The 22,206-nt window shown below is 45.7% G+C and overlaps 1 protein-coding gene across 1 annotated transcript; it reads left to right on the forward strand.

The window, feature by feature from the left end:
- Positions 1–1,544: 1,544 nt before the first annotated feature.
- PPM1D (protein phosphatase, Mg2+/Mn2+ dependent 1D) lies at positions 1,545–20,892 on the forward strand. The gene is made up of 6 exons (XM_014881207.2): positions 1,545–2,131; positions 6,320–6,548; positions 8,707–8,831; positions 14,781–14,971; positions 16,129–16,368; positions 19,479–20,892. Exons 1-6 carry the CDS (start codon positions 1,693–1,695, stop codon positions 20,022–20,024), a joined length of 1,770 nt encoding a protein of 589 aa, XP_014736693.1. The 5' UTR covers positions 1,545–1,692; the 3' UTR covers positions 20,025–20,892.
- The last annotated feature ends 1,314 nt before the right edge of the window (positions 20,893–22,206 follow it).

Genomic DNA, 22,206 nt, shown 5'->3' on the forward strand with positions numbered 1-22,206 from the left:
ACCTAAAGTATGTTTATGCAAAATGTAGGGGTAGGAGCCAGTCTGTGTGGTTCTGTTCCTGGAGTAGCTTGTGATTTTCCACTCAAAATTATTTAGGAAAGCATTGCCTATATTGAATGAATACTCCTCTGGCTACATTTATGCAGCTATGAAATAGGAAGGTTGCACTTTTTTGACTTTTTAGCTGTCCCTGTGATGACCCAGATCTGACAACGTTATTTTGTACCTTTTTTTCTTTTTTTGTTGACAGTTTTAAGTCAGCTTGTTTGTTTTCTGGTTACTTTGTAATTTAAAATGTGCTGCAATATGTGTGGCAGTGCAGGCCTGGCAATTGATGTGTCATGCCCATGGTTTTTAGGTTAATTAAGAGTGATACATTGTGATGTTTGGGATTGCATAAAGCTCAAATTAGTCTTTGTCTCATTTACACACTGTTGAAATGCCCAACATACTTATATAAAATACTGTTATGAAACTTCATGATCAGATTTTTAAAGCAATTCTATATTGAGGTTGATGATCTGGTGATTGATCTGAGGGTATAAACACCTGTAAAATAGGAAGGGACCATTACCTGATTGGATTAGTGTGGATTAATTCATTAATGGCTGTAACAGGTTTGCAAATTCCCTCCAAGAATCCAAAGCTTTGTTGATATATTTTTTTATTTTTTAAATACTGCTGACTTTAATGTGGTTGATGGAAGGAAATCCAAAGGGCTTTTGCAGTCTTTAAGCCAAACAATTATCTCCAGGGAAGTATTTTTGCAAAATTCCGTGGTGGTTTTCGCTGTAGTGAGAAGGGGCTGTGGGAGCTGGCAGTAAAACAATGTCTGGAATTTCAGCTATAAAAACGAAACGCAAAACCCCTCCAGCGTGAAGGAAACCTCTTAAATGGTCGTGAGCATAAAACGGAGCAGGGATGCATAATTCCAGAGGGGTCATTGGTGGGAATCAAGTGGGAAAATAGGGATGAGAGCAAGGAGCAGGGAAAGATGCGGGTCTGAGTAACAACCAGGGGGTTCCTGGAGCCGGGGGGAATCTTGTCCTTCCAGTTCTGCATCGTACTTGCGGTGCTGAGGTCTGAGTGTGGTGGGGAGGACCCGGGGGACACTCAGGGCTCTCTACACCTTTCTCGTGAGGGCGAGAGGAGCAGCACGCCTCGATCCCTGCTGAGCAGTGACAGCACCCGAGGGAGCGGCTGAGTTTGTGTCAGGGCAGGTTTGGAGCTCAGGGAAAGGCTCTTCCCCCGGAGAGTGCTGGGCACTGCTCGGACTCCCCAGGGAGAGGGCACGGCCCCGAGGCTGCCAGAGCGTTGGGACAGCGCTCCAGGGATGCCCGGGCTGGGATTGTTGGGGTGTCTGTGCCGGGACAAGCACAGCGACAGGACCGGAGCGGTTCCGGTGGGTCCCGTCCCGCCCGGGCTCCGCCGCTGCGCTCCCACCCGCCGGCCGCAGGGGGCGCCGCGGAGCGCGGGCCGCGCCCGCCGCCCCTTCCGCCGCGGCGGGGCCGCCAGGGGGCGCTGGGCGGGCCCGGGCCCGTTCCCGTTCCGGCGGGCGCAGCGAGCGGGAGCGGCCCGGGGCCGCCGCGGACATGCCCGAGCGCCGCCGCCGCTGCTGCTGCCGCCGCCTCCAGCAATAGCCCTCGGCCGGCGGGCAACGCCGCGCGGAGCCGCTTCCTCCCCCTTCTCCCCATGGAGGGGCCGTACGCGCTCGGCGTGAGCGTGTTCTCCGACCAGGGCGGCAGGAAATACATGGAGGACGTGACCCACATCGTGGTGGAGCCCGAGCCGCCGCCGGCCGGGGCGCACAAAGGCGGAGCGGCGCCCGCAGGCCCCAGCGCGGCCGAGCCCCCGGCCGAGAGCGGGCGGAGGCGGGGAGGGACCCCGCGGGCTGCCGAGGACGGGGCGCATTCCCCCGGTACCGGCACCGGGCGGCGGCCGCGCCGCTCCGTCGCCTTCTTCGCCGTGTGCGACGGGCACGGCGGGCGGGAGGCGGCCCAGTTCGCCCGGGAGAACCTGTGGGGCTTCATCAAGAAGCAGAAGGGTTTCTGCTCGGCGGAGCCGGCCGAGGTGTGCGCGGCCCTGCGCAAAGGTTTCATCGCCTGCCACCGCGCCATGTGGAAAAAGCTGCGTAAGTGCCCAGCGCCCGCCGCGGACCCTCCGCGGGCTCCCCTGCCCGGCCCCGCTCCGCTTCCCGGCCGCCTTTTCCTCCCCCTCTCCCGCACTATTGTGAGTGTTTCCCTCCCTCCTGCCCTCCTCCCTCCATCGCTGCCGTCCCCGCGCCGGGAATCGCGGCAGAGCGCGGGAGCGCATCCCGCCCGCTGAGCCCAGCGGTTCGGGAAAACGAGAAAAATTGGAGGGCACGCTGGGAGAAGGGGGATGTAAACACGGGGTGAGGACACGCTGCTGTGTTACGTAGATGGGAATGGTGCGGTGGTAGGGCTGCAGTTTGTTTTCAGGGTGTTAGGCGTCGATTTCCAAATTCGATTCATTGGGAAGGTCTTCATCTTGTTTCCTTGGCTAATCTCACTGAACTCCCCCTTAGATTTTCCTTCCATCATGAAAAAGAAAAAAAACCAAGTAATTTTAACTAACTGCAGTAGGCTGGGAACGGCGTTTTTTCCCTAACGGTGCTTCCGAGTGCTTTTGTGAGTCCTGATGGGAGAATTGAAATGTTTATGGTTTATAACTCGCTCATGTACAAGCATGGGGGAATACGCAATGTCCCTGACAAAACAGAAAACACGCTTAGCATCCTGAGAATGATTTAGATAGACATAAACAGATATCATCATTGTGTAGTTTTGTACGTATTAGTTACTTAATTGCAGTAGCATAGAAGTTGAGGTCGTACATGAGTCAGTGTTTAGGAGAGGAGCATGCCCAGACAAGTGACAGTCATCATTCCTCTACTCATCCTTCTCACCGAGGTCTTGTGAGGCTGCAGTTCGAGTTTCTGAAAGGCTTTTTTATACTTGATCTTTGAGATGAAGGTTCTGACTTAGAGCGTGGTTCTCGATATGGAACGTATAGAATGTGTATGTATTGTTTATGCAAGTAGGCATTCAGAAGCCTCAGAGAAAAAGCAAAAACAGAGTATAGCGTGTGAAGGGAGGTGTGGAACACGGGAAAACTGGATCCAAAATCGTGACAGCGACGGTTGGGCTTGGGAGGGAAACCTGAAAAGCAAGAATTGCACTCGGAGCACCCCGGGCTTTCAATGAAGTGATTGGGGGAGGGAGTGTAGTTTCAAAAGAGTTTCATTTTCCTTTTTCTTGAATAGCAAAATAGAGAAGTTGTGCAAATGTCAGATACTTGAGGAGATAACAGAGGAAGGAACAGTGAGTTTGGGGGCGCAGAGGGGAAGGGTGTGAATTTTAGAAGCACCAGAACTTGACCACAGCCTTGGCAATGGGGTGTGCAGCCTCATGGGCTGAGGGCTGGGTGATAAGGAGCAAAATGTGTGAACTGGGGGAGATGGCATGGAGGAGGGGGGAAGATAAGGAGTTCAGTTTTCTGGCTCTAGTGTCCCTGGTGTGGTATTTGTCACTGGAACTCTGTGAGCACCGAGGGCAGGGAGGAGAAAAGTGCAGGAAGCTCCGTTTAGTAATGGGTGTTTAGCAAACAGCACCGGGTTTATGGAAGCAATTTAAATTGTTGTGAGAAACAGCACAGCTCTGACTGGGAGCCTTTGATGGCACTTGGAGGTTGGCTGTTTAGTAAACTCCAGAGCTTGTTTGCTCCTCCTGATTCCTGCTGCACGTGCTTAACAGCCCGAGTTTTGTGGGACAAGCCCATCATTATATCTAGTTTATAACTTCATCCTGATATGGAGTCCCAGTGTGAATTCTAGTGACAGGCAATAATTTTCCAGGTCACATGTAAAGCAGCTTTTTAACTGTGTGTTGGTGACAACTGTGGACACGAAATGGAGACTGGGTTTGTTGGTATCTTGAAGTGTGGGGGAGAATGGTTTGGAATTTTGGGGTGGAGGATGGAGTCTTTATTGCTTCCAGTTGGCTGTTGGAAGGGAAACTTGTACTGGGCTTCTCTCTTGGTTGTTAGAATTCTGGAGCCATCCCCTGATAGACACAAACCACACAGATCATGACAGTACCAGAAAAATTAAACCAGAAAAATGCCCATTTGTCACTGGTGATCGTTTTTGGCATTAGTTCTGTAGTAATAAAATTCTCTGAATGCCAAAGGTCTTCTGGAGTAAGAGTTCATTTTGGAAGCTGCCGAATGAGTTGAGTTTATGAGTTCAAAGTCACAGAGCTGGGTGTGAAGGGCAGTGGTTTTCATGTAGAGGGGGAAGAAATGTTTTAGGAAGATGTGCTGTTGATGCTCCTGATCCATGGAGGAGTTGGGTCCATGGATTTGATTTTAATACTTGAGCACAGAAGAAGACCCAGCAGTTTTGACACTTTGCTGGTTCCTGGTGAGACACAATCTCTACAGAGAGAGCTGGGCTGTGTCTAATAATTATCTCTGAACAGGAGCAAGGCAGGAGCTGCAGGCTCTGGATGACAGGCAGATAATTCCTGGTTTTGGGAGCCTAAAATCTGAGACTGCTGCATTATTCCTTTTCCCACAAGTGGGTGATTTCCTTCTCTCTGCTCCCCATCCCCATAAAGACTGATTTGACTCTCTAATACATTTTATTGCTGTTCAGGGGTTGTTACACTGACAGAAACTCATTAGTTGCAGCTTGTTTTCTGTTAAGTGCATGGTTGAAGTCCTCATTACCACTTGGCTCCCTCCCTTGTTTGCTTTCCATTTGGAATGTGTTAGATTTAATATCCACAGTTAAAACTGCCAGACAAAGTACTTCCAATAAGCTGATTGAATGTTTGTGTTCTTGAAATAAAGCTGCTCCTAGGGAGAAAGTGTGTTTTAGTATTTAAAACACAAAGCTAGAACTGTTGGAACTTAAATGTTTCAATTTTGCTGGATGTCTTGGTAGCTCACACTGAGGAAATGCAACTTTTATCTTCACGCTGCCTGTGAATTCTACTTCTCCAAATTCTCCTTTTCCATCAGCTCTCTTCCATGTCTTCTTCTCTCAGGCACTTGAACATCATTCAGTAGCACTAGAACTTAAGTTCCTCATTTTTTTGATTCTGTTTAAAGCTTTAGAAGACTACCCTCTGTGAAAACAGCTATTTTAAGGTGTAACTATGTTTTCCTTTTCTTTCCTCGTGTATTTATTTGCCGTGTGTTTGTTGTGCCACAGGCACAAGCAGAGAATGCAGTGCTTTGGCAGCCTGAGCTGGGTATTTCCTGCAAACAGCTTGTGTCACAGTGGAGTTTTTGTGTTGTGCTGTGTGAGCCTGACTTGTGAAGTGCAGGAGATAGAATGTGACAGGAGATGAGGCTCCCTTTGGAGTTTGTCTGAAGACGTGAGAGTGGGTGCAGCAAAGAAGAAACATGAGGTTGCTGTTGACAGTTGGAACCAACTGATAACTGGGAGCTGAGCCTGCTCTTGGTGGGTGCTGGGGTGGGGAGGAGGATGGTGTGGCTGGCCTGGCTCCACGGGGGTGTTGTCTCAGTCAATTTGTGCACTTTTGGGAGAAAGATGGACTTGTGTGTGTAGAAACAGAAATAGGAAACGCGTGAAAGAGAAATTTGGATTGGATGTAACAGCAAGTTCATAGAAGTGGTTTGAAGGCAAAGCAGTTGAGGAAGGAGATTTCCCTAAGCAGATATAGTTGTGTTATTACTTTGAATTCCAGGGATATCTCCTGTAGAATTGAGGGAGAGCATACCGAGATAGTCTGAATTATTCAGTTCTCCACAGGGAAATGTGAGTAAAACATTTGAGATGTCATTCAGCACAAAATGTTGCTGTTCAGCCTATGAAAATAAAATAGCAGTTTTTCTTCCTTCCAAGGGGATCAGGAATGTCCACAAATCCTCATTGCCTATCAAATATCCAGACAAAATAACTGAATTTAGGACATTTCTACTACTTCAGACAGGGAAGTGAAGAGTAAATCTCAATGAAACTCTTGATTGAGCCTGTTCAGCCTCCAAGGACCACATCTTCCCTCCATGTTCTTCTAGTGATGCTTGGAATATCAAACCAGAGGAGACAGTTTTTAGAACCCTGCAGTGATGCTTTGATCCTGTTTAAGCTAAGTTTAAGTCAGTTTAAGCTGAGGTTTGGGAAGGATGTTCAAGGAGTGGGGGGACCTGGCTGGGCCTGGCTGTTGTTGTAACATCCCACAATCTTCTGAGACGCCCTTGAAGACATTCCCAGCTCTCCAGAACTCAACTTTTGCTTTTTGTCTGTGTTGTGCCTCGTTTGTCCTTGCAGCAGAGTGGCCCAAGACCATGACAGGCCTGCCCAGCACATCGGGGACCACGGCCAGCGTGGTGATCATCCGTGGCTCCAAGATGTACGTGGCCCACGTGGGTGACTCAGGAGTGGTGCTGGGGGTCCAGGATGACCCCAAGGATGACTTTGTGAGAGCTGTGGAGGTGACACAGGACCACAAGCCAGAGCTTCCCAAAGAAAGGGAGAGAATTGAAGGCCTTGGGGGAAGGTAGGTTTATTTGCTTTCACTGAGCTAAGCTTGAGCTTGTTATGGGAGGGTTGAATCTCAGCTATTTCTTTTTTGTCCTCTTAATTTTTCTTACAGATTATTGGGAATATAATTACAGGGCTCCATTGTTACACGGTTGTGTTTTTTGCTAGTGGTTTATGGTAAATCCAGAATTTTGATTTCCTGGTGGATCACGCAGCTGAGGGGTGGTTACAGTTCTAAATGTTCACCAACAATTTTTTGCAAGCAGAGATGTCCATTTTTGGCCTATTTTTCCTTTAAATTCCGAGGAACCTGCAGGTTGGGCAAATTGCCTTTTCACCCAGGTAAAATGATACGAGGTCTGGAATATTCAGTTTGTCACAACACTCTAATTTCTCAGGATTTGTCCCTGAGATGAGAGTGGCAGCTGTTGAAGGGGTTCCTCAAAGCTTCTGCTTGGGCAACATGAGAAAAATCCCAGATTTGAAACAAAACCCTGCTTTTGCTGTTTGAACACCACAATTTAGCACCTGTCTTTCCAGGAGCCATTCCTTCCCTGGCAGGAGCTGGCAGATGTTGGCACATCCTAGCTGGGGTTAGGTGTGTGTTCCCTGGAAGGGAGGAGGAACAGGCAGGGCTCTGTCAGGTGGCACAAATGTTTGGAGACAACTCCCAGGGCCTCAGCAGATGGATGGGCACGGTTTCCTCCTCGGAGCAGGGATCACTGAAGGTTTTCCTGCTGACATCGTTCATCTGGGAGCCCTGTCAGCCCATTAACCTTCAGGTATTTGTGCCTCTGGCAGGAGGGAGGTGACCAGGGGCTGTTTGGCAGGAGGGATAACCTGCAGTTTTGCTGTAGGGTTTCTAGGGTGTTTCTCAGAGATTGGAAGTCTGAAGGTTCAAAGATGCAGCCCCTGAAACTTAGTATCTACAGGAATGGTTAATTTTTTATTTTTTTTGTTTTTACTGGTGCTCCTCCTGTTTTTCCCAGGCTGGCTGTGAGGCATGTGGTGGGAGTGAGGTGGAACTGTGCAGCTGTGCTTGGGAATGCCTTGTCTTTCATGAGAGCAAACTGGGAACAGTTAATGAGAGAACATGAAGGAATCTTCCATTAAAATCCTATTTTCCCAATAGCAGTCTGAGTGTGGGATGAGGTTTTCTTTCCAATAGTGACTGAAGTGAGCTCTGTGTGGTCATTAGTTGTACAAGTGGATGAGATCAAGTTTTAGGATGTGGTGTTTGTGACTTTGCTGTGCTCTGGATAGAGCTGAACATGCCCTTGTTGTTCAAGGCCTTTGAAGTGTCAGGAAGTGCATCTTGAATGGCTTCAGCATGAGGAATCTTGAGGCTGTTCCAGAGCTGCTCAGTTTCTAATTACCAATGGCTGTTCCTTGGATGAAAGGAACTTTCAAGTATCCAGTTCCTAACTCGTTTGGGACCAAGCTTTGCCAGCTCCTGGTTTCATTAGCTCTTATTCCTTGACGGTTCATACTTGGTCTTCTTTCTTCCTGCCTCACACAGCTGCCCCAGTTGTTTGTTCTGTAGCTCCTTTGACCCTCCAGTGCCATCTGGGAGAGCTAAACCGGTGCTCAGTGCCTCAGAGCAGGTGTTCACATGCAAATGCAGAGCTGTTCTCCCCATCTCCTGCTTCCTGCAGACACCAAGCCGGGACAATTCCTCTTTTGTGTCTGCCTCCTGTTGGTGTTCCTTCCATTAAGTAAATCCTTCCAGGAGGCTGCTCCTTTCTGTTCTGTAGTTTCAACTGTGCCATGCTGCTCTGTGCAGCCAAACTTTAGGAGATGGAGCAGGCTGAGGGAGGAGCTGTGTGGAGTTTACACCTGAGAGAGCTGATGTTGATGGTCCTCAAATGAGGGAGGCAAACCCAGTTCTGCTCTGTCTCTGACAGATTAAAAAGACACTCTTGCATATGTTGTAACCAGCCAGAATTTCTTCCAGGTCTTCATTACCTTTTTATTTTTTTCTGCCCTTCATCTCTCACTTTTCCCCTTGGCTTTATATGGAACTATCAAAGTGCTATCGTGAGTTTCAAAATCGTGCTGAGGAACTTCCCCGAGGGAGTTATTATTACCTCCACATTTACATATTTAACTGATTTTGCCTCCTCGACACCAACTTCCTCCTTACTGTTGCTAAGCCGTGCCGTTTCTGCTTTCAGTGTGATCAATAAATCCGGTGTGAACCGCGTGGTGTGGAAGAGGCCCCGGCTGACCCACAACGGCCCCGTGCGCCGCAGCACCGTCATCGACCAGATCCCCTTCCTGGCTGTGGCCAGAGCCCTCGGTGAGTGCCCTCAGCTCAGCTCCTCCCCTGCCTGGGACAGAACACACAGTTTAGAGGGCTGTCCTCACTTGCTTTCTCAAGTCTGTGTGTTTAAATTGTGTTTTTAATACAATCGTGCTGTATTTTTGGAAGAACGCTGTAATTAAGGAGAGAAGAACGTGACTTACGATTTGCAGGGTTTTCAGTGTCAGCTCTTTTTTAATTTTACCACCAACTAATCAAAAATTACAGTCCCATTATCTCAGTGAGGAAGAGATAAACTGAGACTGTGCAGTCCCTCCTGAAGACACACAGGGCTTGTACATTTTTATTTACACCAGAATTGAAGTTTTGCTTCATGGTGTATGAGTTGCTTCAGTCTTTCTTTTGTAGGGAATCTTTTTGGTTTCTTTGTTAAGACTTAGCATAGAATGGGATGAAAGTCAAATTTGTTTAACTATAACTTGCCTTTTTGGGAGCACTAAAAATGAGAAACTGTCTTTGGGGAATGCCTCATTCCAAGGACAGAAAGGGATATTGCAGGACTAGAAAATTTGTGATGAATGTTTTTTTGGGAAGTCCTTCCTAACTGAATTATTGGGTATCTCTTACCCAGGAGTGTTAATGTTTCTGGTCCTTTTTCTTCTTAAATTCCATTGCAGAATGCCAATCTTTGGCTGTTGATGCTTTTTTCCCTTTGTGCAGTGAAGAATTTTCTCTGCAGATATACCAGAATAGGTTGGATTTGATGGGATTGTAGTTTTTACCTGTAAGATCTGTGCTGTAATTCCTTGCTGGCAGCTTGGCAGGCCCATGGCAGTGCTGTCAGTGCTGCTGGGTCAGCTGGCAGTGCCCACGGGGACAGGCTGTTCTGGGACCAAGCTCTGGATCATTCCAGAGCTTTGCTGTGTCTTATTTCACAGGCAGGAATAGCTGTGCCACAGGGATTTGTCCAGAGAATTTTGCAGTGATAACAAACATGGAAAAATCAGCTGTTTGTCAAGCAAGGAGTCATAGGTGCCTGAAAATTAAAAATTTTAAGGATCTTTTCTTAGTATCTGAATGTGTTTGTGACACATTACAGGTAGGATAGAGTTTATTTTGTGGTTAGGAGAACTCACTTGAGAGTTTGAGTAAATCCTTTGGAGTTAATAGATGTTAATAGTAAAAAAAACCCTTCATTCCCTGAGCAGCAAATCCCTGTTCCCTCCTGCAGGACAGGGGAGGTTCTCCTCCTGGATTACAAAATGTGGACACTTAATTTTGATGCATCTTTTTGTTCCTGTGATTCCAAGTTTGTTGCCTGTCTAAGGAGCTTTCTGGCTTTTGATCTGATTGCTCCCAGCAAGCTGAAAAAAAAGGATTTGGCTGTGGTTTGTGTGCAGATGGGAATTCAAGGAACCATGCATTTGTTAGCCCCCAGTGCATTCTTTCCCAGCAAGTGCAGGGAGAGAGGATTACTGGAGAGTTTTCAGGTCCAAAAAATGGAACCACCCATTTCTTATCAATTCTTGAGTTTGAAAGCTCAAACCCCATGCTGGGACCAGCCTCCCCTCCTGCCTGTCTCAACCTGGATAAAAATTTATAGCAGGACAAGAAGAATCTGTCAACACAGAAACTTAGAGTTGGGAATTTATTCTATTTAGAATGGGGGACATTATCTGATGAAAACCTCTAAATTTTAGATCACAGTGTTTTAAGTGTCTCTCTCTTGCAACACTTTAAAATGTTTCTATGTGGTCTCATTTTCCAGTCTTTAAGTTTAGTGGACTCTTAAGGAGTTCAGGAAAGGTTTTGGAAGTAGCAGGAATAAAAGCACTGTGGAAAAGTTGCATTCAGGCAGCAGAAAATCCTGGTGCAGAAGAAATCCTTGTGGCCAGATTAATTCTGTTGACATACCCTTTCCCTGTCCGATTGTCACAAGTGCCATTCTGCCCTAAAATAAGCATTTGTGGTATGCACGGTGGCTGTATTTAAGTATTTAAATAATGCTTAATTTATTTATAGCCCCATAACAAGTCAGAAATATTTGGGCTTTGTGCTGTCCCTGTAAAGCATCTGTGAAGTGCTTTAATGTACACAGCAGGTTTCTGTGTTTTCTAATAAACCATTTTAAGCTGCAGCAGAGTTCTGTTTTCACAGCTAATTCTGCTGACCTTTGAGCAATGAGAACATCTTTTTTTTTTAATTCTGATTTGCCTTGAAATAGATACTCATGAGTCTGTGGTGAGGGATTGCCTGGCACTGCTGGAGCTCTTTGGGAGGTGTTTAAATGAATGAATGATGAAACCTGAGCCAGGAGCCCGTTAGTTCAACCACTCCCTCCTGTGGGAACACGAACTCTGCTTTCCCTGCGGTTTTTTTTTTTTTTATGTAGGAATATAAAAGACTCAGCCCTGGGTTTCAGGTGGAGCAGCCTCCACTGTAGAGGTTTGACTCTTCCCAAGAACAGGAATTTCCTGCTGCCCTCTAGGAGCAGTTCTGTAGCAGAGCAGGGAACTCACGTGGAGCTGCTGCAGGAGTCTGGGACAGGGATAGGGAAGCCGTTTTCCACAACAACTGACTGGGTGCCAGAAGTGCTTTGTGAAGCTCTCTGAATGCACATACCATGAAATCCTGGAGAAGAGGCTATGGCTGACCTCAAATGATCTGAGGAAATGCCTGTGAAAGATTTTAGGGTTGTTTACATGCATTTAACTGTTTTTAAAATTAAATTACCAAACAGAATGGGCACAGCTGCCACTCAGTTTTTCCTTCCTGCTCCGTTATAGGCCATGAATCTGAATCACATGGAACTGTATAAGCTGTATTTACAGCAATTTCCAGCTTCTATTGAAAATTGCTTTTCTGTTTTATCTCTATAAAACCAGACAAACTTGGGGTGCATTTGGGATTCTTTTTTTGTCCTGAGGATATGTTGCTGTAGCTTGTACAATTTTCTTGAGCTCTGAGACAAAATAACAAATATCCTTTGCTTTGGGGAGCTGTGTGTTACACACACCATATGAGGGCACCTGTGGCTCCTTGTGGAGAAAAACTTTGATTTGAAAAGCTCTGGGATTAATCAAACTGGGGTTTTATTTTGGATTGAGTTATTAAAGTAAAGTTTTCTTTCCTCTATTAAAACCAAAAGCCCTTTTTATATGCAAAACAGCATCTCCAGGAACTGAAATGAAAGACTTGATTTATGGGATTCCTGGACATGCTTTTGCTCTAAGAAGGCTTTGGGTTTAATCCAATCCAGCCCACTTACATGATGTTTTTGTTTGTAAGTTCCATTACTTCCCTGGCAGCACTTGACTTAGAAGTAGGTTTGTTGTTGTATTTTATAAGGTAACAGTGAACAGATAAGAGAGACTGCATAGTTTGAAATATTCTTACAGGCAGATAAATTAGTTTCCTGCTCCTTTAGTATCTGATTTCAAACATTTATTTCATTTAGTAAGGTGCAGTGTAGATCTCTGTATATTATTCTGGTTTGAGTCAGGACTAAGAAACAGGTTTTTCTGGAAGATATGGAAGGAACTACATTAATAATTTTTTTTTTTTTTTTCTTTGGAAAAGAAATATGCAAACCTCACACTGAAAGAAATACTTCCAGTGTGTAAGTTTTTAAAGAACAAGATTGTCAAGAGTTTTTTAAATGTTTGGGTTTTAATTCAGAACAAAAATAGTCTGGCTCTCAGCTGGAAGCCTGGGAGCCTGGCATTGCCAGCCTCTGGCACAGCCCAACTTCCCAGGCTGCCAGAGGGTCCCTGCTCTGTCTGCTTGCTTTGGAACACAATGAAAGATTTCAGAGCACTTGGAAATGCTCAGGGAAAGGTGTTCTCTGCTTCCTTCTCTCCTCTCCCTTTGCCCTTCCCTGAGCTGTGACAGAGGCTGCCATGGAAATTACCTGGGCAGGAATCTCTGGTATTCCAGGGATGCTGAGGGGGCAGCAGCTCCAGAAAACTCTGCCTTAGGCTGGGGAGCTCTGCCCTGCAAGGGAAAAAAAAACCGAAATCAAAATATAAATGTCCTCTACTCCATGAGATGGGTTGGTTTTGGTGGGCTCAGAGCTGGGAGGGTCTGTGAGAGTCACTCTGTGCCCTTCAGCAAATTCAGAATCCTTGGAGTTGGCCTTGTGGGCACTGGGATATTCCCAGTTATCCTGTGAGAGCCTCCTTCCTCTTGGAGCAGATCCCCTGCAATCAGTGTGATGATTTTGGCCGTTTCCTCGGGAAGGGCAGCAGATGGACACCATGACATGTTGTTCAAGAACCCAAATTAATGAACATCAGGTTATTTTTATCACCCGGCACAGTATTTTTAATTAAAAAACCGATTCAGCTAACAGCATTTTGTCATTTCTCCTGCATGAGCATGAACAAATTGGCAAAAGGACGTGTAAAATATTTCATATATCGGAAATTGATGCTGCTTTTGTTTGTTTTACCTGCTGTGGCCGTGATGTGAGAAACTGAGTGCAGGAGGACTTTCCGTGGCAATTCACATGCAATAATTGCTCAGCTCTCGTGTTACAGTATTTATTTTGATCTCGATGCCAGCTGGCTTTGTCGGGAGCCTGTGGCAGCCGAGTGCACCTCTGTAAGAGCAGCCTTGGCTTTTAATTAGCGCTCATTAGCAGTGTGTGCTTGTGGGGCTGCTGCGGCCGGGATGGGGAGAGTCGGGGCTTTAATGAGGATGGGCCGCGGTAATTGAGTTGAAGTATTCCCTTTCCTGCTTCTGGAAAAGTCTTTTCAACTGGTTGATAGCTTAAGGCAAAGCTAATGGAGACAAGGAGGAAGACAAAAAGCTTATTTATTGTCTTTAAAAGGGTGCTGATGGATGTGGAAGAAGCTCCCGGCTTTGTCCGGCAGAAAAAGCAAAGGAAGAGCCTGACAAAACCTTACCCTTGAGTTTTTGAGCTTCTGTTTGCTGCTCAGCTCTGACATTTTAATTAATTTCTGCTTTTAAAGCTGTGTGTTCTACCCAGAAAAATGTAGCCAGTGCTTGCAAGTAATAATTATGTTACTTTTTTTGTTGCTTATCACTGCAGGAAGCTGTTTGTGAATGTGGAAATAAATTCTAAAAAGAGGTGTGGGGGCAAATTATTACTATTCTTGATTTGAAGGCTTAGCATTAAAAAAGGTTTTTAATTTTTCAAGTATACTTGATAAATAGAATTGAAACAAATTGATGTGGAAATGGATTTTTCTGCTGGAGTGGTTTTTATTTGAGGATGGTTTTGGAGGGAGCTCTTGAACCAGGGCATGATTTGACTCAGACGTGTTCTTCTGGTGAGGTGACCCCAAACTCATTCACACAGTGAGAGGGATTTAAAAATAGGAATGTTCCCTGCATGAGGCTGTCCTAGGGAGAGGCTTGAGCTGTGATTTGCTGCCTTCCTGCTGGAGCCCAGGCCGTGCCCGTGTTCCTGTGGCTCCTCTCCAGCTCCCAGACTTGGCCCGTGGTGTTGAGCTGCAGAGAGCCCGTGTGGCTCTGCAGGTGATGCTCGAGCTGTGGCAGGAAAAGGGAATTTTAACAGAGAAAAGGCTTCAGTCTCCTCTGCTTTTTTCCTTTGTCCCTTCCCTGTGGTACCTGCATGCACAAATATTTGCACATTTGGTGTGGGATCAACAAAGCCAGGTTTTATTTCTGTTTAAGGAGAACTTGGTTAATTCAGATAGGTTTTAGTTTGGAGAGTGGTTGAGGTTTCACCACTTCTAGGTATTAATCTATTTAATTTCTCTTTTTTTCCACAAATACTTGTTTCAGGAGAGTAGAGGGTCTCTGGTTACAGCTTGGTTTAGTTTAAATAGGATTAGAAGGTGACAGCAGCTGAGCAATCACTGGGCTGGAATTTCTTTATGTTCCTGCTGATGACTCAAAGCTGATAAAGTTGATTTTCCTGGGAAGGAATATTTTTCTCTCTTTTCCAAGAGTGAGATTTCTCATGTAACAATTCCAACCAATTTTCTGCTTTGCCAGGTGATCTCTGGAGCTATGACTTCTACAGTGGGGAGTTTGTGGTGTCCCCTGAGCCCGACACCAGCGTGCACACCATCGATCCCCAGAAGCACAAGTACATCATCCTTGGCAGTGACGGGCTCTGGAACATGATCCCACCTCAGGATGCCATCTCCATGTGCCAGGATCACGAGGAGAAGAAGTATTTCATGGTGAGAGCAGTGGGCCAGAAGTCAGTGTGGAAATTTCAGCCTTGTTACCTCTAAAAATTGTTCAGTTTGCTAGGGATGAAAATCGCCCTGCAGAGTTGGTGGGGTTTAAGCAGATTGATGGTTTTGCCACAGCATAAAAGTTGTTACAACGTGGCTCATCTTAAATACCATGGATGTTAACATAGTTTCAATAATTTGCTTTATGTTTTGGGCAAATTTGACTAGCAGGGTGCTGTCTGTGAATAATAAAGGAGGTAATCAGGTTTTTTTCTCTAAGGAAGTTATACAAAATGCTGTCTGAACATTAAATTTATTTCACATTAAGGTGCATGTTATAGTGCAGACTGTTTAGACTGAATTAAATTACTCTCTGATTTATTTTACAAAACAGTTGAGAATTTCTATTGGAGCATCAGAGAGTAAACACTGCAAACCCCATGAGTGACTTTGGAAAGACTGTAACTTGTGTTCCAAACTATTACAAGCTACTGCTACACTGTATACATGTGGAATATACCACAAACTTATTTAGAGGTGGATTGAAGGAGGAAGATGTGTTAAATTGGTATTTCTGGAGGCTCTTTGGGGTGTGGTTTATAGGAATGTGTGTGGCATGAGGTGCCTTGTGGTGGCTCTGTGTGTGACCCAGTGTGATGCCCTGTGTGACCCTCCATGTCCCCAGGGCGAGGCTCAGCACTCCTGTGCCCAGATGCTGGTGGCTCTGTGTGATCCTCTGTGTGACACCCATGTCCCCTGTGTGTCCCCAGGGCAAGTCGTGTGTGTGTGGATGCTGGTGGCTCTGTGTGACACTGTGTTCCCTGTGTGTCCCCAGGGCGAGGCTCGGCAGTCGTGTGCCCGGATGCTGGTGGCTGTGTGTGGTGACTCTGTGCGATGGCTCTGTGTGACATTCCCTGTCCCCTGTGAGTCCCCAGGGCGAGTGTGCCCGGATGCTGGTGGCTCTGTGCGATGCTCTGTGTGGTGGCTCTGTGTGACACTCCCTGTCCCCTGTGTGTCCCCAGGGCGATGCTCTGTGCGATGCTCTGTGCGGTGGCTCTGTGTGACATCCCCTGTCCCCTGTGTGTCCCCAGGGCGATGCTCTGTGCGATGCTCTGTGTGGTGGCTCTGTGTGACATTCCCTGTCCCCTGTGTGTCCCCAGGGCGAGGCTCGGCAGTCGTGTGCCCGGATGCTGGTGGGGCGGGCCCTGGGCCGCTGGAGGCAGCGGATGCTGCGGGCGGACAACACGAGCGCCATCGTCATCTGCATCGCGCCCCTGCGGGAGCGCGGCCGCTGGGACAGTGACGAGGAGCTGGTGCTCAACCTGGCCGAGGGGCCCAGCTACAGCAGCCCCGATGCCAGCAGCCTCACCCCCTCCCGCTGCTGCACTCCCCCCCTCAAGGTAAGGGCTCTCCGTGTCCCCTTTCTGCCACCCCCGGGGCCCTGGGGCGATCAGAACACTGCCAGAGATTCAGTAATCCTCAGAGAAGCTCCTGACCTGTCGATTTGTGTCACTATTTAATGCTGCTATTTTTAATTTTGAATTTTTACTGTATATGCGTAGATAATCTATGACTGAGATTGGCTCAGTTGGTTAAAACTTGGTGTTGCCATTCCATGACCCTTGTGGGAGCTGTAAATATTCTATGAAAGCTGCAGTTCTATCCTCGATGCTTCCACCTGTGCAAAGGTTTGGAGGGCTGGACCAACTTTTAATAATGTTTCTTACAAGACTTTAACACTCTGCCTTTGGTGTTTCAATGTATGAATTTCAGAATTGTTGCTGGTTGTTTATTGGTAGCTGTTGATCTGTGCTCCCTCACTAATGTGGAACAAATTAATTCTGTTACTTTACGAACCTTGGCATGCATTGTTTCTTAAAGTAAGTTTTCTGAGATCCTCCCTAAAATTCCAGGCAGCCTTTTGAGAGAGAGAGAGAGGAACCGGGGTAGGGATCAGATGTATGAAAAAGGAAAGCATCCAACACACCCCCTTAGAAATTAAGGCTGGCCTGCAGTTTCTCCTCCTGCCTTGCCAGGTGTTTGTGTAGCTTGCCCAGCCCAGGGATTGCAGATTGTGAACCTGTTCCTGACCTGTTCCTGGTGCTTTAATTTGAGTTTGTTTGGTTTTATGGTGTTGGACTTTTTATTTTTTAAGGTTAATTTGTTCCAACACATGTTGCTGTAAAGAACATTTTCTTTCTGTACTGGGAGATCTCATTATTTTCCTTTGGTTGATTTGATGTTCTTTGTTGGAGGCAGAGACATCATAACATAAGGTCTTTCTGGAGGCTGCAAGTTGGAGTTGTTAACGTAAAGCAGAGCTCTTCAGAGGGTTTTTGTTTTGTTGTTTTGTGGCTTTTCTTCCCCCCATCTAAGAACTGGAGTGTAGTTATGAGTGGCTGTTTGTTTCAGTAATTACCAGCTGCTCCTGATTTTAAGTCACTGTCCTTTGATGTTCTGCAGAATCTTCAGATAATTGTCCTTTGGGCAAAGGAAAAGAAAGCAGAAATTAGAAAGGGAGTTTTAAACATTCCCTTGGGAGAAACAAGCTGCTAATAAAATGGCAAGCTTCAACTTTGTCTCCTCCCCTTTCATCTAGTGGAGCAAAATCCATGAAAAGAGCTTTAAACCTAGCAAAATCTTGAGGAAAAAAAATTAAATTATAAGTGCTCCTGAAATTTTTCAATCACAGTTTCTGTGAGGGAAGCAGGGATGGCCTTGATGCCTGACAGCTGCTACCTGCCAAAACAATTACTTTGGAAATAGACGGAGACCAAAGTTTCTTAATTAAACAAAAGTATTTCTTAATTGCTTGTCCTTCTGGCAACAATTACTAATACCAAATTAATTCCAGTATTCCTGAGGCTAGTGAGGAAGATTGATTGATTGGATTGTTGAGAAATTCAGCTGGTGATTGGTGGTTTTATTTTTCCTGTTTTGTTACATCACTCTCCAGCAGTCCATCCTCTGCCTTTCCTTGGCTTCCCAAAGCCTCCTTCAGTCTCAGCTGTTTGCACCAGCAGGAGATGTTGGGGAAAAGAGCCACAACATTAAATGTCTTGCACAATAAAAACCATAAAACTAAGTTTTATGTGGCACAATGTCAGAAATTAAATTGAGCAGCTGAAGTAGTGTTGCCAGAGCTGCTCTCTGTGTGTGATCTGGTGTCCTTCTGGGTTCTGCAGGAACTGAGATGAAGAATAACCTTTAAAATTAATTTGTAAAGGTCTTCCCTCTTGTGCTGTTAAATGCAGTGAAGGAGTGTTACCTAAATGGTTTTGTCTACACATGGGGAGCCACAGAGGAGCAGAGAGGAGTGGAAAACCAGTGTGGATGTTGGGAACAATCCTGATTATCTTTTCTTTTGGAGTGCATGTTATTAAAGCTGGAGTTGTTCTGGGTTCTGGCTTCAGAAGCATCTGTTTATTCACCTGAGATGTGTCCCTGACTGGTTCAGCTGTGTGCATTTCAGTTTCCAGCACACGATTTTCTTAAAATAATAACTGCCATTTGCCTTCCACTGCGAGTGTGTAGTGCGGCCTTGAAATTTACTTTTGAAGGACTACACCGAGTAACAAGGGACTTCTTCACAATTAAATCTTTAATAAGGTCAGAATTCCTATCTTCAGGGCTCTGCATAAACACTCATTTTCATAATCCCCCTGTGCATAGTGAGAGCAAGTATTGTTCCCATTTTCCTGTTGGTAAAACTGAGAATGAGGCAAAAACACTTCTCAGAGGCTGCAGAAGAGGTGAGGGTCAGAGTTTAGGAAGTGCCTGGTTCTTGGCTCCTCACTGACTCAGCTTCCCAGGGCGTGGCTGGATGTGCTGTGAGCGATCCATGGGCAATAAAAAGTGTACCTCTGCCCAGCAAACAGGAATAGTTTGGGGTGGCTGTGTCTGTCACTGCCCCTGTGTGTGGGCAGCTGTGAGGAGGAGTTTGTCCAGCCCCTGATAACCTGGTTATGCAGTAACTGAGAGTGCTGAACATGACAAAGGTCAGGAGCCTCTTGCTGCTGTTTGCCCTGATGGTGTTTGGCCACTGACCAGGTATAAATCAGAGAGCAGTGCCTCTGTCAGTGGCTCACGGAGGGAAGTCCTGAGTGTTGGAAATGCTGCTGCTGAAAATTGCAAAGGTTGCAGGCACTGCTTGTTCCCTTGAATTCCCTGCAGATCCCTCAGTGTTCTGCAGCTGCAGTTCACATCCCCAGCAGAACTGTTTCCACCTCTCGACGGGGAGGGAAGATGAGTCTGCTTTGGAGTAGGATTTTCCTGCCTTTGATAAGGTTTAGGGAAATTCTAAAAGTGTTATGTACACTGTCTGTACCCTCACAAGATAAAGTCTGTCCCTGTAAGTGTCCAAGGCCAGGTGGAACAGGCTGGGATAGTGGAAGGTATCTGTGCCCATGGCAGAATTTGGGACTAAGTGATCTTGAAGGTCCCTTCCCAAACCATTCTGTGATTCCAGCATTATATTTATGCCTAAGTATTTTGTTTCCTTTTCCCTCAGCTCGTAGAAGATGACCCCTGGCCACGACTGAACTCTGCTGAGCCCATTCCTCCCCTCCTGCACAGCAACATGCTCTCAGAAAAATACCTGGAGCTGCCAAACGAGATTGCCAAAAGCAATTTACCTTCCTCAGGAGGAACCCCGAAGGATTCAGCCCCCCAGGAGGAGAAGTGCAGCAAAGCCCTGGCTTTGAGGCTACAGGAATCCTACAGCAATGGTTTATCAGTCAGCCTCTCCCCTTCCAACTCGGCCAACTCAGGCACGGACCAAAAAGGCTTCAAGGTGTCCCCTAACGGCCAAAGCAAGGCGCAGGACGCGGAGAGGACGCCCCCGGCCAGCTTTAAGCGGACATTGGAGGAATCCAACTCGGGCCCGGCGGTGAAGAAGCCGCGGCGGGGGCTGGGCCGGGCTCCGGGCGAGGGCGCGGCCGCCACCCCGCAGCGCAGGACCCCGTCCAAGCTGGCGATGCGGCGCAGCCTCCGCGGGCAGAAGAAGCTCAGCAGCTCGCTCTTCCAGCCGCCCAGGAAAGCCGTGTGCGTCTGCTGAGCCTCCAGTCCATCCTAACTGCACAAGTTTGAAGCTCTTCCCCGTTTGATCTTTTTTTAAAGTAGGAACTTTTTTTGGTATCCGACAGCTTTATCCCCAGCCTTGTACTTGCTTGTATTATAACTGTGAATTTTGTAGATGTGTAGGGTATAAGTCACTGTAAAATGTGTGTAAATTTGTATTCCTTCATATAAATGTAGTCTCTTTTCTTCCTTGTATAATTGTTACGGCGGGGCTAAGCCTTGTTTTAAAAAAAAACCCCACAAAACAAAAAACAAAAATAATCCTTTTTGTTAATTTACTAAAGTCATCAATTTGTATACGCTTCTTGTGAGGAGAATTTCACAACTTTTTAACTAAAGTAAATTATTAAACAGAATGGAAGATATGTATTTTCGTAGTCTGATATGTTCCACCTAAAGTGTGTCTTTTAGAGAATACACTAGGTCTATATTTTGGTTTTAAATTTTAGATTTCTCTACTCAGAAATGAAATGTATGTGGAAGCAGAGATTTGAGTCTTGCTTTACACACCTCAATGTCGATTTCATGTTAATTAAAATACTATGCAGTATCTTATTTAGTTGTATTTTTTGTAACAATAATCGTCAAAAGTATTTAGCAAAAGAAGTGTGTTTTAAAAACTCCAACTCCCCAGAGCATCCAACAAAGCCATTCCCATCCCCTGTTCCAAATGATGGCATTTTATCCAGGCATCACTGCCCTCCTGAGATGTGTTTTCTGCTATTCCAATACCAATGGTGCTGCTAATACCTTTCAACACAAGTTCTTAAATTATTTTATGACTATTTTCATTGACTATGTGGACCATGTGTATGTTCACCTCAATAAAACACATGAAAATTTGATGGGGATGCTTTTTATTTTTTTAATTTTTATTTCAAGCTTAAGCTCTTTTATTTATTCAGCAGTGAAATATGAATTTATTATTACAAAATATATTCATATTTATCTGGTATTCATTAAATGTCTGAATACTCTCCCCTTTCTCACTGTGGCTTAGGAAACAAGACATCCCACTTTAGATTTATCACACAACTGATCTTGGCACTTTAGCCTGAATGTTTAAGGGTAGGAATATAATAATTTTTAAAATTTTATTTTGATGGGAAAGCAAAAGGGCCAGTACTTTATCCCAGTGTCCAGGATGATTATTTATAGAACCCAGTTCTTTACTGCTGCAACAATAAAACACGGGCTGGAACCAGGCCTGCTATCTATGTGTGTTACCATGGTTACAGAAATCCCAGGGGATTTTATTCCTGAAAATATTCCCTTTCATCCATGCTGAGAACACAGCACTGCCTCAGGAGATGAAAGAAACAGCCTGTCCAAATTGGATCCTGCAAGGATTTATTTCTGTGGATGTGGGAAGGAACTTCAGTTCATAAAGTTTTGCTGTGATGTTGAAATTCTACCCCAGATGGGGAGGAAAGGCTGCAGAGGCCACAGCTGTGTGTGGCAACTACCTGGCAACAACCTTTGCAACAAACCAAGGTAATAATTTCCTGTTGTCAATTAATTTGCATTGAACTTTCTACAGAGTGAGTGTAACACCTTGGTTAGATGACTGTATTAGTACTTGCGAGGGTAATGTGCAAAAGAAAAAAGATTTGTACTGAATTTTCTAGATTTTTTTGCTCTACACAGAAGCAAAATTTAAGTCACTATATAGAATTCTGCTGTAGAATGTGAGCCTCATTGGAGTTTCCTCATGCAGTTGTAATCTTGGGCTTCTCCATCTTCTGGCTTTTTTTAAACTCTTAATAAATTAATCCAACCCTACAATTTTTCCTGGGGAAGCTGCTGGATGATTCAGAATTAAACAGAGCTTTGCACTGGACAGAAACTTCCCTGCTGGTATAAACTGGCAGCAGTTTACTCCTGGGCATACTTTGCCCACTTTTATCATTTGACTTCTCTGAAATTAATATTCAAAGCTGAGATAACCTGATAGGTTAACAGAGGCTCCTTTGGTAAGATCAAACCTGAGTTACAACTTTTTCTTGCGAAATGAAGCTCTGCTCTGTGCAAACGTGCTCGTGGGCACTTTGTGTTTGCTGGGTTACTCTTCAGTCTCTGTTTCATTCTGTTGGTATGTGGATGATGATGTTGTCACAGAAGTCAGGTGCATTCCCGGAGCAGGTTACCCCCTCCTGACC

This window comes from Sturnus vulgaris, chromosome 21 (assembly GCF_052056855.1).
Source record: "Sturnus vulgaris isolate bStuVul1 chromosome 21, bStuVul1.hap1, whole genome shotgun sequence".
NCBI classification, from domain to species: Eukaryota; Metazoa; Chordata; class Aves; order Passeriformes; family Sturnidae; genus Sturnus; species Sturnus vulgaris.